Raw genomic sequence first — 15,973 nt, 5'->3', positions numbered from 1 at the left:
TTGGTAGTGAAGCATCAGCATGTCAGCAGCATGTTGCTGTTGGAGCTGCTGCAGGTGGAGCTGGTGTTAACTACTCTACATCCAGTTCTATATGCAGCGACAACAGATTAATCCAAGGGGTTGTTGGATTATTAATGGAAGAGGAAAGAAAAGAGGGGGGGAGAAAAAACTAATTTCTAATATTTGTTTTCAGGAGTAGATTTTTTCCTCTAAGATTTTTGGTGAGACTTTGGCTCATTTGAGCATCAGTTGAAATGAAACCACATAAGAAGGGAGGAAATGACCATTTGGACCATTTGGTGCAGCCTGTAGACATCTGAAGTGTGACTCAGACTGCACACTGCTTCTTGTAAGACGTCAGAAGCCACATTTTTAACAAAGGCTTCCATTTTAAAAGCTTCTTATATTATCTATCATGTAAAGTCTTCATTTTAAGAGTAATTTATATAAATCCAGTGGCGTAGAAATGATTCTGAAATGTAATGGAGCAGAAGTATAATGAAAATTCAAAGACCTTATAGTTGTATTTTGGTAAATGTACTCGGATCAATTGACAGCCTTTAATTAGAGGTCATGTCTTACTTTCCAGTCCACCTCAGCTAAATTTCATGGTTTGACAGAGTCGCTCCAGCGGATGTTTATGGAGCTTTATTTAGATGTTGTCTGGGTCTTGTTGAGTCAGGATCTGTGTGTTGCCACCTGCTGGATGCAGCTGTGAGAGCTGCGTCCAGCTGAAAGCTTCTGAAATAAGTAAGATGAGCTGACAAAACATTATGAATCCTGAAGGAAATCCTCGAATGAAGCTTTGGATATTAGAAAGATCTTCACACCTGCCCTCTGACACTGAGCTGCTGATCGATTCGACCGGTAACGGGTTTTTGCTGTGAGTATTTGCTTCCTTTCTGTCTTTAGTTCTATCTAGATTGTTGGACCTTAAGTCATGTAAAGTCCAGGCAAAGCAGCACTTGCAACATCTTAAGAAAGCCTCATTTTACTATGAAAACGCTCCAAATGGTGCATATTATCTTTGTGTAAAGGACAGTCTGCTCAGGATTATAATTAATCTCTTAACTTGAACCAACTCATGTCCTAACATTAAAGAAATCTAATAAAGTTGTTGTTAGTCAGCTGGTTTTGAATATTGTACCCCTGCAGCCACACCGACGTCCAACTATCAAAATGAAAAACAGCTTCCCGTGTTCTGCCCTCCGTGTCTTCACATTGCCCTCTGGTGGGCTTCTGTGGACTCTCACGTTTCAGCAGAGACCTCGACGGCCTCCACACAACATTCACCGTACGCTCCCTGAACGCAGCTAACTACTAACACATCCAGGGTTTAGTTTTTACTTTAAGACCTGAATCTGAGCTGGGCTGGGAGGGTCTGACAGCATTCTGCTTTGTCTCTTAACAAAAGGAAACAAGGCTAAGCTGCTGCTGGCTGCTCTCCACAGGATGTGGCCTGGCTGGGCAGGAGCCAAACCTATTCGCCAACTTCAGAGCCACACAGTTAATGTTATGAAAGCTGTAGCGACACAAAACTGCTTTGTTCACGTCCATAGCCATGTCGTGGACTTGTAAAAGAAACTTTTTTTGGTGCGGTTTCTTATGAGGTGTTGATCATGGGATCGTCTTCACGGCAACATGGTTTATTATTACGGTTGGTTATTTGCACAAATCAGAAAAGTCAAGGTCCGTGTTAGTACTAAAGCTGCTTTTTTTTATTTCTTGGAGCATGAAAAACTTTACAGCAGTTATTAACGGTGATACGGTGACGAGAAGAGGCTGTAAAACCAGTACAAAGTCAGTTAAACTTATAAATACACTGCTGCACATTTGAGAATCTGATTATTCTTGAGGGAAATTACAATTTAACCATTTTAACTACGGCATTTCCCAGTATCCCTTGTGCTCAGTCACCACACAACCCATGATGAGCCAAAAAAAAATAAAAAAAATCCACTTTTGATTTAATTGTTACGTAACTTTACGAATGCCAAAAATCGGTTAATGTGCAGAGATAAGACAGTTAGGTATTAACTCACATCAGGGCCTGAACGCCACGCTGCACGGCTGCCGCGTACATATGTGCCCGCCTGCAGACGATTTGCTGAAGTTGCGTAATCCGCATACCGCGCAGAGGATTTATCATTTCCAGACAAGACAGCAAACAACCGTTAGAATCTCACGTGGAAGAAGGCCGCTCGTGTGCGTCAACATTAATGCCCTCAAAACATTTTCTAGAGAGCGACGTGGTGCAACAATAAAGATTTCGGCTTTGCAATGCATCAAGCGGGAGTTGCAGGGCAGAGAAGAGTGGAAATAAAAATGTCAAAAGTGAGCCAAACATTGTTGCACAAAGAGTTCTGCTGCATCGAATTGTAGTCATTTACTCTGAGGGCAAAAATGTGGAACATTCATGAACTGAATGACCCGATTTAACTGTAGATTTCAATCCAGCCGCACTGACTTGCAGCAGAACATGCAGTATGAAAAACACTGACGACCTGCTGTAGGTCACATGTTGTGTATGAATTGAATGCCAGAGTGCGGCCACGGGACGTTACTGTAATATAATGCAAATGCTCCTTGATAAATTTCAATTAGAGCGGATTTATTCCAATACAAGACTTGCTGTTGTGAGAACTCCACGTGTAAAAATCTTAAATGCTCTGGCCGTAACTCGGAGAAGGCCTGCTTTTAAAAGGCATCTTTCATCAGATTACAGCTACCAGCGGTTTGCACTGCAATCGTCATGTAAAAAGCAGCCTCCTGCCGAATCACTTTGGAGAATTTAAAGACAAAGACGCTGCCTGTGTGGTGAATACAGGACATGGTGGCGCTGATGGCAACAGGCCCTGGAAGTGAAAACAAGGACTTTAAATGTATCTTGAGGGGGTTTTAAACAACAAAATTACAACAACTTAGCAAATAAACAACAAAAGACACTCAGAACACCTCCTGCAAACTCCTCAAACACCTCAAACCCTGAACGCACCGTCTCCCTGGCGTTTCGCTTCATCGGGCCGCAGAGGCCGACGGTTTAATCTGCAGCCGTCACTAAGAAACAACAGAGAGGCGGCTCCCAGCTCAAAGGTCTTTTACGAGAGCGCAGGAGAGTCTGATGGCAAAATTAGTGCAATTTTTCGAGGGGTTACAATGAGGCAAAAGGTAAAAGAGGGACTATACAGCTACACGTAGATGTGGTGATTGGATTTGTGTGTAATAAAAAGAGAGTATTATATCAGTTAGATATGTTGGTTACAATGCAGACGCCCTAAAGAACCCCCCGATCCTCCATATAAGGCTGGTATAGACGGCATTAAACGTGGCTCAATTCCATTTAACAAGCTTCTTATTTCATCTTCTGCAGGAAGGATCTGACCTCGGGTGGACTGTAGCCCCAAGGCCCCTCTGTTCCCTGTGGAGACAAGAGCACGTGCAGAATAAAGCACCGTTTGCATCAAATATCACTTTTCAGTCAGAGAATGACCAACACAATCCTGCAGCAACATGCCTCTGTCACGTAATCTACATTTCTGGCGTGGCCGTCATGGGCCTGGCTCCATGCCAAGAATTCCTCTGTTGTGTCTGTTTCTTTCCTCCTCACGCGATAGCGTGAGTTCACTCACGCCCACAGCGCTGCCATCACCTCCAATCACGCAAATGCATGAGAGGAGCAGTGAAAGAATTCCACCCTTCACCTAGAAACTCCTCAATTAAACACCCGTTGAGTAAATACTGAACTCCTCAATCAAACGCATGTTGAGTAAACACTGAAGATAAAAAGATCACACTCCTCACCTTGTAGACCACTTTGCCGGCCTGCAGCACGTACAGCCTCTCGGGCAGAGCTCCGTACTTGATGGAGGTGGCGTCGCTCATGTCATCCACCACCACGGGACACAGGGGTTCCTCACGGAGCAGGATCTGGGCCGCGGACAGCCGGTCCTCCAGGCTCTGGTGCTGGTTGATGTCGATGTTGTTGGTGAAGGCCCAACCATCTGAGAGAGAGAGATAAAGAGTGCGGTTTGGCAGGAGGAGCGGCGGAGCGTGGAACACATGTGGCTCTGCAGATGTGCATGAAAGCATCAAGCTGAAGCAGATCAGAGGAGGGTTTGTGGATGATCTATTGGGTCGAGGTTGCACTTTGTGACATGTTTCAAAATGATTAACCGTCAGAATTAAAAACAAGCCAAAAGAGGATCTTAAATCATCATGTTGTCATGTTCAAATCTAACTTACAGCTCCTGCATTAATTATTTTTTTAGTTGTAAATTAGATTTGCAACTTTAAAGATAAAAAACACACATCTTCACAACTAAAAGTTCACTTTAAGCCGATGTGCACCATTAAAAAAAAGAAGCATAAATAAGTAACCTGTGCGTCTCCTGACTGACCCTGAAAGCACCACGTCTCCACCAATAGACTGAAGCCTGTCCTCGGCTCACCTGGCCTGCTGCCTCCACTCACCTGTTGAATGCGCCTCGGCGATGTAGACCACCAGGAAGTCCGCGACATCGCTGAAGTCCTTGACGAGTTGCTTGAACTCCTCAAGTTTGTACATGAACGGGGGTCAGGTGCAGCTTCCGAAGCTCAGCACCAGCGGTCTGTTGCCTGCAGAGACGAAAAGGCGCAAAAATAAAAAAAAAAATAAAATAAAATTAGCCGCAAAAACCCACCAAAGCAGCTCGATCTCCAAACCTGGACGCACCTTTGACGAACTTGCTGATGCTCGACTTCTCTCCCTTCATGGTGAACACAGGTGAGTCCGGAGCAGGGTGGCCTTTGAACGCCTCCTGACCCAGAGACAGCCACATGTGGTGGCAGGCCGATTTCACGAAGGTGGAGGACATCATGGTGAGACCCCAGTCCTCGTACTTAAATTTGGGATTCTGGGTCATGGTGGTCTTTTCACCCATTTTGAGGATCATCTTCTTGGCGAGGCTCGGCGAGATGAAGTGCAGGATGCTGAGGCCCACGTTGACCGTCATCAGGAAGCAGAACATGTAAGCCGTGGACACGTACAGCATCACCTTCTGCACGAACATGTTGGCGTCCTTGGTGGAGCTGCAGCCCCAGATTGCACCGTGTCGGAGGCGCAGCTGTTTAAACGCTGCTCCGGTCCTCCGGTTACACCCACCCCGCTCACTGTTTGTTAACCGACGCGTTCAGGGCCGCGCTCTGAGCTCGTACTTTACAGTTTCCAAGTTGTAAACGCTTTAAGAACAAGTGTAGCGTGTTTGATACAGGAGTTTTTGACACCTTTGCATCATCAGAGGGATTTTTTTTGTCATGAAAAACCTGTTTTGTACAATCAGACACATGTACTGCACAGATAATCCATCGCAAATCATTATTCATGCGGCAAAAATGCCAGATGTAGCAAAAATGATCAACAAAAAAGTTGACTATCCTTAATAAATGCAGATTGATAATATCATATATCATATGTAAAGGTAAAAAAAAAAACATCCATATCGATACATACATTTTTGACACCTCTACATCATCAGTGTGATTTATTTTTGTCATGAAAAACCTGTTTTGTACAATCAGACACATGCAGTGCACAGATAATCCACCGTAAATCATCATTCATGCGCCAAAAATGCCAGATGTAGCAAAAATAATCCAAAAAAAGTTGACTATCATTAATAAATACACATAATATTGCATATGTAAAGGTGAAAAGCTCATCCATATTTGATATAGAAGTTTTTGACACCTCTACATCATCAGTGTGATTTATTTTTGTCATGAAAAACCTGTTTTGTACAATCAGACACATGCAGTGCACAGATAATCCACCGTAAATCATCATACATGTGCCAAAAATGCCAGATTTAGAAAAAAAAAAAACGTCCAAATTAAACCTCATATATGCAAATTTATTGATTTATTTATTTTGTCAGCAGGTTCAATGAATACTACAGATTCATAAAATTGTAATTTTCTGGCAAATATTTCCTGGTTCAGGCTTCACAGCGTTCAATATATAGGATGGGAATAGTTTATTTATCCTTGAGGGAAGATTCAGTTGTTAGAGCAGAACGAGTAAAGTTACCACCACCATGAAAACAGACAAATAAGTAAACAAATAAACATTAAGAAAAAAATATAAAATATTAAATGCACAAAGCATAATAAGATATGTCTTTATTTATCTCACAGTGGAGAAATTCAGCAGTGTCAGCAGCAGTACGAAAAATAAAAATGTACATATGAAAAGAATAGTACAACACAGAGTATAACACTCGAAGTAAAAATGTCCTGTGTGATAAACTCTAAATTAAAAATTGAATTAAATTTAAAAATGTACTATGTGAGAATTAATTTGATTGTCCCTTTTCCTGTTTCAAACCAGGAATTGATGATAAAGTTCTCCTCTTACAGTAAAAAAAAAAAAACCCAAAACAAAAATTGAATCCAATTTCTAAAGTTTAGTTGCTGTTCTTTTTAACGAGTCAGTCTTTATACGATATGATAAGCCTTTATTAATCCCACAGTGGGGACATTTGTAGCAAAGGAGACAGAAAAATGCAAATAAACAAAAATATAGCAAAGTAAATACAGTATATTGTCTGTACTATAGTAAAGTAGAATAAACTACTGCTTCACATTGTCCAGATGTCTCTGTATGTAGAAAGAACAATATTGCATATAAAAATACTCTTGCACAGATTCTTTAATGAGTAGAAATGCTAATTAAGAAGTATTAGTATTGTACAGATTTATCTGTAAGTAGAAAAATACAGATTTTTTTATGCATTTTATTGTCTTCTCTTTCACTGACTTGTAGTTTTAAAGCTTCACAAGCACATTTTAGAGGTGCTATCGAAATAAAGTTCACTGTTGTTCTAATTTGATTACATTAAACTATGTCGTCATCACACAGGGCAAAAGACCGCTGAGTTCATTTTAGTGTCAAACCAAAAGTGCAAAGTCAGCAGTAAAGTGCATTATATACACTATAGGTAGAAGTATGAACAGAACGAACAGAACGAACAGAACGAACAGGACACAACGTACAGAAATATGTTTGTAGATAATAAAGAAGTTTAAATGTACATGTACAGTCAGGAGTAAACAGCAGTATGTTACACAGGTTATTATCATTTTTATTATTATTATCTTACGAGGGCCTGTTCCATAAAGCGCACGAAGAAAAGTGAGGATTAAAGTCCAACACCTGATAAATCGGAAACCAGTTCAATTAAGGTCAGTCTGATTCGACACAGTTTCAAGTAGGTGAGGTAACTGCGTCTTCTGAAATAGATTTTTCTGTAAAGTTCACTCTTTCTTACTGGTACTGGGTAATAAAATTAAATAATATAAGAGCTGGCGATAAAATCTTGGCTTTCCCTTCAGGTCAATGTTTCAGGAACTCTGATTAACTGACAGTTAACCTGCTCTGGACCTGGTTAGTTAGAGCAGCAGAGCTTGAACTTTGCTTAATTTACTTTATAGAGCCAAAGTAAGTCAGACTAACTGAAATAAGTCTGACTTATTTGCTAAATTTGTTTTATGAAACAGTCTCCTGGACCTCATGGGAAAGCTTTAATTGCTCTAAGAAGAAGACCCACATACATGATTATATAATAATGTTTAGGTTTAAGCTACATGAACTAAGTTTAATTTAAGTTAAGTTAAGTTAGGTTAAGTTAAGTTCAGTTAAGTTTAAGTTTAAGTTTAAGTTATTCCAGCAAAGTGATATTAGCTACATAAATAGTTGACAATGCAACTGAAAAAAATCGGCCATACTGACCAGAAATGTATTATCTAAACCCTATACATCGGTCCTCTATTTTTCTGACAGGAAACCAGGTTTCAACATGTATTTATACATTAAAATCCAATGATGGATGCGATTTTTTTGGCATATATTTATTTTTAAAGAATTATTTAAAAGTCAATAAATATGAACCTGAACTAGTCACATACACACTTTATGCTTTGTCAATGTAATCACATGAAACAACAGATACGACTCTGATGAAGTTATTCTTATTAATAAGAACACTCATAATAAGAATATGAAAACACAAAAAGTAAAGTAGCTGCTGAATCTAGAAAATATGTTATTGATGTTGTGCTGAAACACTTCAGTGGTGATGGCAGGAACAACATGCGTGCTGGGATCTTTATTACACATGAATCATGCCTAATTTAACATATGATCCTTGATGATAAAGATACAGAGAAATAGAAATGCATGACAAATATAGCATAATGTCAATATGTTACAGACCAGAGGAGCTTAGGTTTCCTGTAGTCCACATTTTAACTCAGTTGCTACTTGTATGCAGTCAGTCAGTAATTCCTTCCAGCCTGTTCTTCTGGTTATTTCTGGCAGCTGTGTGACCTTCGTGCCCTGCCCTAAAGCAGACGCTGATTCATTGTTTATTTAACTCTAAATGAGATGAGAATTTACAAAATGATCATCATGCTGTATTGAAAACGTCTTGAAATTCGTGACTGGGACCAAAAACTCAGCAGGAAGATGTTTACTGAGGTAACAAATTACATGAAAAGTAATTTATTACCTCAGTACCTTCATAAATTTCTATACAATTGGACTTTTTTTTTGTTTGGAGAGGAGTCGCCCCCTACTGGTTGTTTCAGGTATTGGCTTTACTTTTCAGACCTGGAGGCGAAACCCATCTTTTATAAACAACTTAAGCATTAAAGCAGGCAGGAAGGGATTTTTGTACTCCTAAATATGTAACTTTGATTTGCAGAGATGAGTTTTAGGGGTTAAATCAGTTACCGGAGAAGACTCAGGTCCCATTTTTATAGTGTAGAAAAGAAAAAAGAGTGAATTTGGTCATTTAATATGCAATGGATGCGAAAAATGATGTGATCTTACAGCTGTTTTAAATGTACCTCCTTGATTTTTCTTGCCAGCAGATAACTTAATCTTTAATATTTTCATACAACAGACTTCTCATAGTAGGAGAACCATGGGTGTTTCTTGCAACACTAAAGATGACTCAGCGATATTCAACTGTTCAAATAAACAACAACAACATGACAGCCACACTGCACAGCAGAACTCTTCACACTGATTTTTTTAATTGTAGGCAAAGTGCAGATAAAACCAACCTTGTCCGGCCATGTCAGTGCTCACAGTGCCGGGAGCCTGGAAGTCCCCTAAGTGGAATGCAGACATGAAAATAATGACACGTTTGTGCTTCATTATGACAAGCCAAAGTGTAACTACAATAATTTTAGTGTCTTAGTTGTGTTTTTCTGGCTTGTTGAAGACAAAGCCCTTTGGTTCCAAAAGCCACAAAAGCCCACTCTGTCTGCTTTGGCCAGTGATAAAATAGTTAAATGCAAATTTGAATATGTGCACTCTAAAGCACAGTATCAGCTGAAATGATAAGAAGTTCAAGGCGGTTGCAGGCCACAGTATCTGGGGGCCCTGTGGAGGAGAGGGAGAATTTAGCTGGGCTAAAACTGTACGGCCTTCGTTATTTCTGGAATTACCCAAAACTGATCGATACACAGCAGACCTGGTGTCTCTGGGGGAAAATATTGTTCAATACTGCAGCTAATGATTGTTTTCATTTGGAATAATCTGATGAATAAACACTTTTGGTTTATCTGCTAATCTTTGATCAGTGAACATGCCTGTTACAGTGTTTTAAAGCCCACGGTGGCATTTTCAATGTTTATTCAGTCAAAAGTTGATCATAAAGACAGAGAAAAGCTGCAACTCTTCACATTTGTAAAGCTGGACCTGTAAGTACTTTGAAATTTTTTTGCTTAATGAGTGAGTTGGATTAACTGTTTATCATCAAAATTGTGTCTCCCAAGTCGCATCTGGTTGTCCTCCAGGATTTCTCTACACTATACTGCATTCATTTTACTCCATCTCCCTCATAAACCTTCCAGGACCTGCTGCCAAAAAGCATTCCCACATGATGATGATGATGATGATGATGATGATGATGATGATGATGCCACCACCATGCTTCATTATGGGGATGGTGTGTTTCTGATGCGTCTACTCTGATGACCAAAAAGCTTAATTTTGGTCTCATCAGGCCAAAGGACTTTCTTCCAGTTGACCTCAGGGTCTCCCTCATGACTTCTGGTGAACTCTAGTTTAATTTTTTAACAGTGGCTTTCTCTTTGCCACTTTTCCATAAAACTTTGACTGGTGAAGAACAGACTGAATGCAGGCTCTTATATCTCAACTGCTGAAGCTCGCAACTCCTTCAGAGGAGTCACAGGTGTCTTGGTGGCCTCCATTACGAGGACTTTCCTGCATGTGGATTCAGTTTGTATAGATGGTCTCCTCTATGCAGATTTACACATGTGCTGTTCCTTCTATTTTTCAGTGATGGATTTAACTGTACTGAAAGAATGCTCTGTGACTTGGAAACTTTCTTGCATCCATCCCCTGACTTGTACTTGTCACTAACCTTTACACAGAGTTGCTCTGAGCGTTCTTTTGTCTTCATGGTGTAGTTATATCCAGGAGTACTGACTCACCAGTGACTGGACCGTCCAGATACAGGAGTCTTTAGACAACAGTCAGTTGAGACACATTCACTGCACTCAGATGATCTTCATTTCACTATTTTGTGATTTCTTGCATCAATCATATGAACAGTGTTTCCATACTGTCATTTATCTTTATATCTAATGCATCTATTTGTACATTGCTGTTTAGTTAGCACCACTCATCATTCGGTTAATACTGTATTATACTGTATATGCAATATATGTATACATCTTGTATTGTGCATAGTTTCTATACTTTAGCTCATTCATACGGCCCTTAAAGCTTCTCCACTTGGACATTTCACATTACGCTAGACTTTTTCTGCCTCCTTTGCTTTTCTGGTTTGATGCTAAACTGCATTTTGTTGTCTTTGCACTTGTACTCTGTGCACTGACAATAAATCCATCAATCAAACTGTCTATGTAACCTGCAGAAAACTATAAGAGAACTGAAAGCTCACAGCACAGTCACAGTCTGTCTGATTATTTAAAGCTGAAGATGTTGATTATACCTCAACAGAATCCTGCTGCATCCAACAGTGTGTCTTGGACAAAGGGGCTTATTTCTAGCAAGCTATTTATCAGATTTCCAACAGGCCATAAATGCACCACAAGAACCAGTTGATCCAGTTCTTTCCCCCCAGTCGCGCATTTCCGCGTTTTTCCAGCTGAGATCTCCGATTTTGGCACCACAAACAAACAGAAAAGTGCGCCCTTCCTCACCATGCTGTTTCTAAAACCTCCCTGGACATGTTTGCTCACCGCTGTGCTTTTATTTGAACAACAATTCAAACGTGTTCTGTCGCTGTGTGTTGGTCAACTTTGTCCCCGTTGAGGAGTTTCTCCTGCGCGTAAAAGCCGCTAGATGGCGCTGCAGAATTGCAAAGAAAAATACAGCTAAGAAAAAAAACTCACGCAACACCGGAAGATCATCAATGATGAGAAGATTTATGCGGTAGTTAACCTGTTTTTACCTCCAAAGGACGTCCAATATATTGATTTGGTACCAAGGTATTAGATCCTGTTTAACCCCTTTGACGATTGTAAACATTTGTTTCTCCTCTTTGTGGACTTTTTAAACAGTCTATCAAACGTAAGGAACCAAGATCCCAGGTGTAAATTCAAATTTAGAATAACTCAAGTGAAAATGTTGTTAGAACAATGAAGGCTGCTCAAAAAGAAAACGTTAAACTCACTAAATTTGGATTCGTTCTTATAAGCTGTTTCCTTTTCATCCAGTTTTAGGAGGGATGCATGCAAACATATCTTTGTGTGTGTAATTCAAGGCAGTTCTCTCTGGAAAAACAGTGTGAAATCAAAAATTGGACATCTGACACATGCTACTTTAACTAAAATCACAACATACGTACATAAAACCGTGATGCGCACGCTGTCACAGTTGTGCGCATTTTCCCCTGAAGCTGTGGCGCATTAAACGCCGGATTAAAGCGTTGTTATACTAAATGGCACTTCTGTGACACAGCACTCTGTGATAAAACTCTGCAGACACGCTGTGCCGACGTGCTGAGAGACTGCGAATGACCTGTTTTCCATCCATTTCTGAACGAGCATGGCACCACATTGGGTGCGTTCTTCATGGCACAAAGGATAAATTACGCGCATGAATAATGTTGCAAAACTTCCCCCTCCAATCTCAGAACCTCCACCACAGCGTCCTGATCCACATCTTATCCTCCCACAGAAACACGGACGCAGCCTTCATTGGTGCTCCTGAATCCTGCAGATCAGTGGAGCTATTGGGTGTCAATCTCACAAAAGGAGAGAGAGGACGGAGGGGGACGCACGGGGATGCTGATCCTCACTGAGAGGATGCTATCGATCCGGCTCGCAATTGCGCTCTTCTCCAGTTTGATGAACATGCAGATGTGCGTCATCACGCGTTTTCTGCTCCTTATGAGCTAATTAAACAAGGTGGGTGTCACCAAATCCCCGAAGTTTAAGCGGATTGTCCAACAGTGTGGATGCATGTTTGCGCACTTAGGAGTTAAACTCTATTCCTTTTTTTTGGTACTTTTCAGGTAATGTGAGCAGCCCAAGTCATCAATGCAGAACTCCTCAGCGCTGTTCGGGATGGTGAGCCACTGTCAGACCCCAACTTTCGCGGACTTCACGGGCCTGGCGTTCTCCGTGTACGGCAGCAAGGCGGACATCTGTGCGCGGCGAGCCGGCAACGCTGGCTTCGGATCTCCGATTTGCAGGAGCCCCCACGACGCACCGACTCACATGAACTGCGCCAGCCCGAAACGAGTCACCGCATCCGAGGAAAAGGCGCATCTGGCAGCCAAAACTCCGCGCTTGTGCTTCTCTCTTCCACCGGTGCAAGGTAGGCTCCATGCGCTCCAACTGATGCTACAGAGTTGAGTGATCTCTTAAATTGAAATAGCATTTATTTAAGCAGTTTCATTGCTTTTTTTTTCGAGAGCAAAATGACAAATTGAGTGAAATAGCAGCAGTGTCAATCAGTGCTAGTGTGACTAATTGGCACTTTTAGGTTATATGATGCTGATTAAGAGCCCTCATCTAAAATACAGCTGCCTCCATATGGCTCCTCTTGAGCATCCTTTGATGCAGATGTGCTGTGAGTTTGTGTTGAGAGCCCTGTTTGCAGTTGTGGATTAGGAGTGTTAATTAAACGCAGAGCTGCCTTTTTGGATCAGTGGCCAATTCATAAATAACAGCAGAATCAAAGTCTCTGGATGTCTGTGGCACAACAAGGCCATGTGAAGGGATGTAGAGTGAATGGAAAAGCTGCCAAGAGAAGTGGCTCATTTATCTAAATATGGAAAACTTGGCACTTGAGTTTTTTTTTTAATATTCAAAGAAAAACTGAAATTTAAAAATATTTTTGCAGTTTTATTTTAATTCTAAAGTGATTAAAGCTCAATTTGCCAAAAACTTGAGATTCGAATTGGCTTTTTGTTTTATAAAAAGAAGAAAAAGAAAGAAAAGTTTGACCTTGGCTCTTCAATGAAAGCCAACTCTTTAAAACAACAATTACATAGATGAAATGAACACTGTCACACAGACAGCATCCAGAGTGGAAACTGGGCTTTCAGTGTAGTGTGTGTGCGGAAAGCTGCTCCATCCTGTTTAGACCCGGCGTTGTTGTGAGAGGGTGGAGGGTAATTGCAGCCCCATCCCTAAATTATGATTAGACCGAACAGACTTTTATATTAGCAATCATCCTTGCAGCAAGAAGAGGATCAACGGATTTGATTATTGTTTCTTCTCTACAAACACAAACCATATGTCTGCCGAAATGCGTCTCAGCATTTATGAGTTCTCTTGGAGTGCCCTCAGCCCTCCATCCCCAGCATCTCCAGAATGAATCGTCTCATTGTCTCCTGCGCCGCTTTTGAACTCGCTTCCCGTAAATTGTGGCAATGCAAGATGTGTTTTTGTGGATTATGTTGTGCAGATTAACGTCCAAGCAGCCGCGTACATTTGTTTTGTTCTGACTCTGTGGAGCAAGTTGAGTGATGTTTTAATAATTTCGCTGTCTTGTGGGGTTGTGAATCAAAACAGTTTTCAATCTTGTCTGAAGCAGAAAAAAAACAACAATTTTTCTTCGAGCACGTGATTTGGAAGTAATTCTCACATTAAGTTGCTTTAACGAATCCAAAGTTTCATTCAGTTTAAAGCGTCATCTCCAGCCCTGCAGGAACATGTGCTCTCTTCCAGACGTTTTTATATCATTTTATGGTGAGCACAGAGTAGGAAAGTGATCTCAGTACTCATCAGTCTTTTGTATCATGCCTCATTTGAGCCTGATCGTATTACATGCTCCCATTTGGGGACAGAGCTGGAGTTTAAGCTGCATTCCCCACCGTTGCTTTAGATTTATACCGAAAGGAATCTCTGAACAAACACAGGCTGTAATATTTATCCTGACGGAGACAGCGGAGGAAGAACTTACCTCAGACGGGAGATTTCTGACCTTTAACATGCACCCTGTGATTGCAACAAAAAAAAAACTATTACTCAGTGATAAAAAATGATTCAGATGTAGGTGGTGATGTTTCATCTAATCCTCGGAGGAAAGCTGGAAAGACGTCCTGTGAGACATTTGCATTCTGTACTGCTTTGCTGGTTTTCTAATTAGCTCCAAAATCCGTGCTGCGTGGGTAAATTATGTCAGACTGTGTGTGTGAGTATAAAGACTTAAATTCATCCTTTATCCTGAATGCAAAAATAATTCTCAGCGTTTTCTGTGCAGCTTTCCTGTTTCTGTGCCTTTTTGTATTTTAAAAAAAACTACTTCCAGCTCAAATTGAAGGAACACTGTTGTATATTTTTGACACAAATCTCTGCCTGATGTCACAACCGGTGTTGAAACCTTCACTACTTTGCTCGTGGAACAGCGGCTCGTCATCTCATATCGCTGCACGTCCACAGTGCTATAAATATTAGATGGTGCAACATTAGATTCTGTTTTTAAAAGCTGTCCTTTGTCCCGAATGCAAAAATAGCTCGAAACTGTTTTCTGTGCAGTTTTTTTCATATATGCATTTTTGCCTTTATTTTAGAGCAGTGGAGATAGACAGGAATGGTGAGAGACCTGCAGCAAAGGGTCGTGAGCGGGAGTCGAACCCACGACCGCTGCATTTTGGAGCTACAGCCCCTGTTCATGGGTCGCCTGCTCAGCTAGCTATAGGGACGCCCCACATTTGCATTTTTAAAAACTGCCCCCCCGCCCCCCCAGCATGAATTCAAGGAAAACTTTCATAAATTTTTTACGCACAAATCCCCGCCTGATGTCACACCCGGCGTGGAAACCTTCGCTCATCATCCCGACACTGCAGGTCCACAGTGCTATAAATATTAGCGGCCATCAGCAAAGAAAATATTTGGCTTGCAAAGGAAAACACTTGACCCGTCCTGAAAACAGAATATCAGGTTTGAATGAAGTGTGTACTCTAGCATCATTTGATACCTTACTAAGGTTTCTCCTGGCCAGACGCGATGCTGCTGCTGAGTCTGTGAGCTTGTTTGAGGGAAAAATGTTTGAGTTAGAGGAGCGAGTGGGCTTCGGTCCCACCCGGCTCTCCTCTCACATAAATGCAGAGGTCTGTCTGTTGATTCAGCCTCTAAAGAGATGAGTAATGGACTCTTAGTATTTGATCATTGTTGGAGCTGGGTTCTGTCATCTCTTGCCAACGTACACATCATCGTGTGACACGTTTTCCTCCTAGATGCCGTTTTCATCCACCTGTGTGCAAACATCCATACATGCTGAACACACACATGCCACACTCTCACACTTTTTTTTTTTTTCTTTTTGCAGCGAAGTGGCACTGGCACAGACGTCGAATTCCCCCAAACTGACTTAGTTTCCTGTGTTTTCCCCTTGCAGGCCTTGTAGACGTCAGACCGCGGGGCGATAATCTGACTGTTATGAGAAACAAGCGAGCGTTGCAGCGCCGCTTTGAGCCGCCGCAGT

At 41.3% G+C, this 15,973-nt stretch overlaps 2 protein-coding genes across 3 annotated transcripts in view; one reads left to right on the top strand and one right to left on the bottom strand.

The window, feature by feature from the left end:
• Positions 1 to 1,690: 1,690 nt before the first annotated feature.
• Positions 1,691 to 5,118, bottom strand: dio1 (iodothyronine deiodinase 1). The gene is given in 4 exon segments (XM_008283911.1): positions 1,691 to 3,418; positions 3,802 to 4,001; positions 4,471 to 4,614; positions 4,712 to 5,118. Coding segments are annotated over 4 exon segments (747 nt in total). The 5' UTR covers positions 5,049 to 5,118; the 3' UTR covers positions 1,691 to 3,352.
• A 7,216-nt stretch (positions 5,119 to 12,334) lies between these two features.
• glis1b (GLIS family zinc finger 1b) overlaps positions 12,335 to 15,973 on the top strand; it is a 103,650-nt gene continuing 100,011 nt past the window's right edge. For both annotated transcript variants that reach the window (XM_008283909.1, XM_008283908.1), the window contains exons 1-2: positions 12,335 to 12,444; positions 12,552 to 12,856. In XM_008283909.1, coding sequence (XP_008282131.1) covers positions 12,577 to 12,856 — 280 coding nt within the window. In that variant the 5' untranslated portion in view covers positions 12,335 to 12,444; positions 12,552 to 12,576. The remainder of the gene's footprint in view (positions 12,445 to 12,551; positions 12,857 to 15,973) is intronic.

Source organism: Stegastes partitus, unplaced genomic scaffold (assembly GCF_000690725.1).
Source record: "Stegastes partitus isolate 25-593 unplaced genomic scaffold, Stegastes_partitus-1.0.2 Scaffold332, whole genome shotgun sequence".
Classification (NCBI taxonomy): domain Eukaryota; kingdom Metazoa; phylum Chordata; class Actinopteri; family Pomacentridae; genus Stegastes; species Stegastes partitus.
Note: the sequence above shows the minus strand (reverse complement) of the source record. Positions and strands in the feature narration are given on the sequence as shown.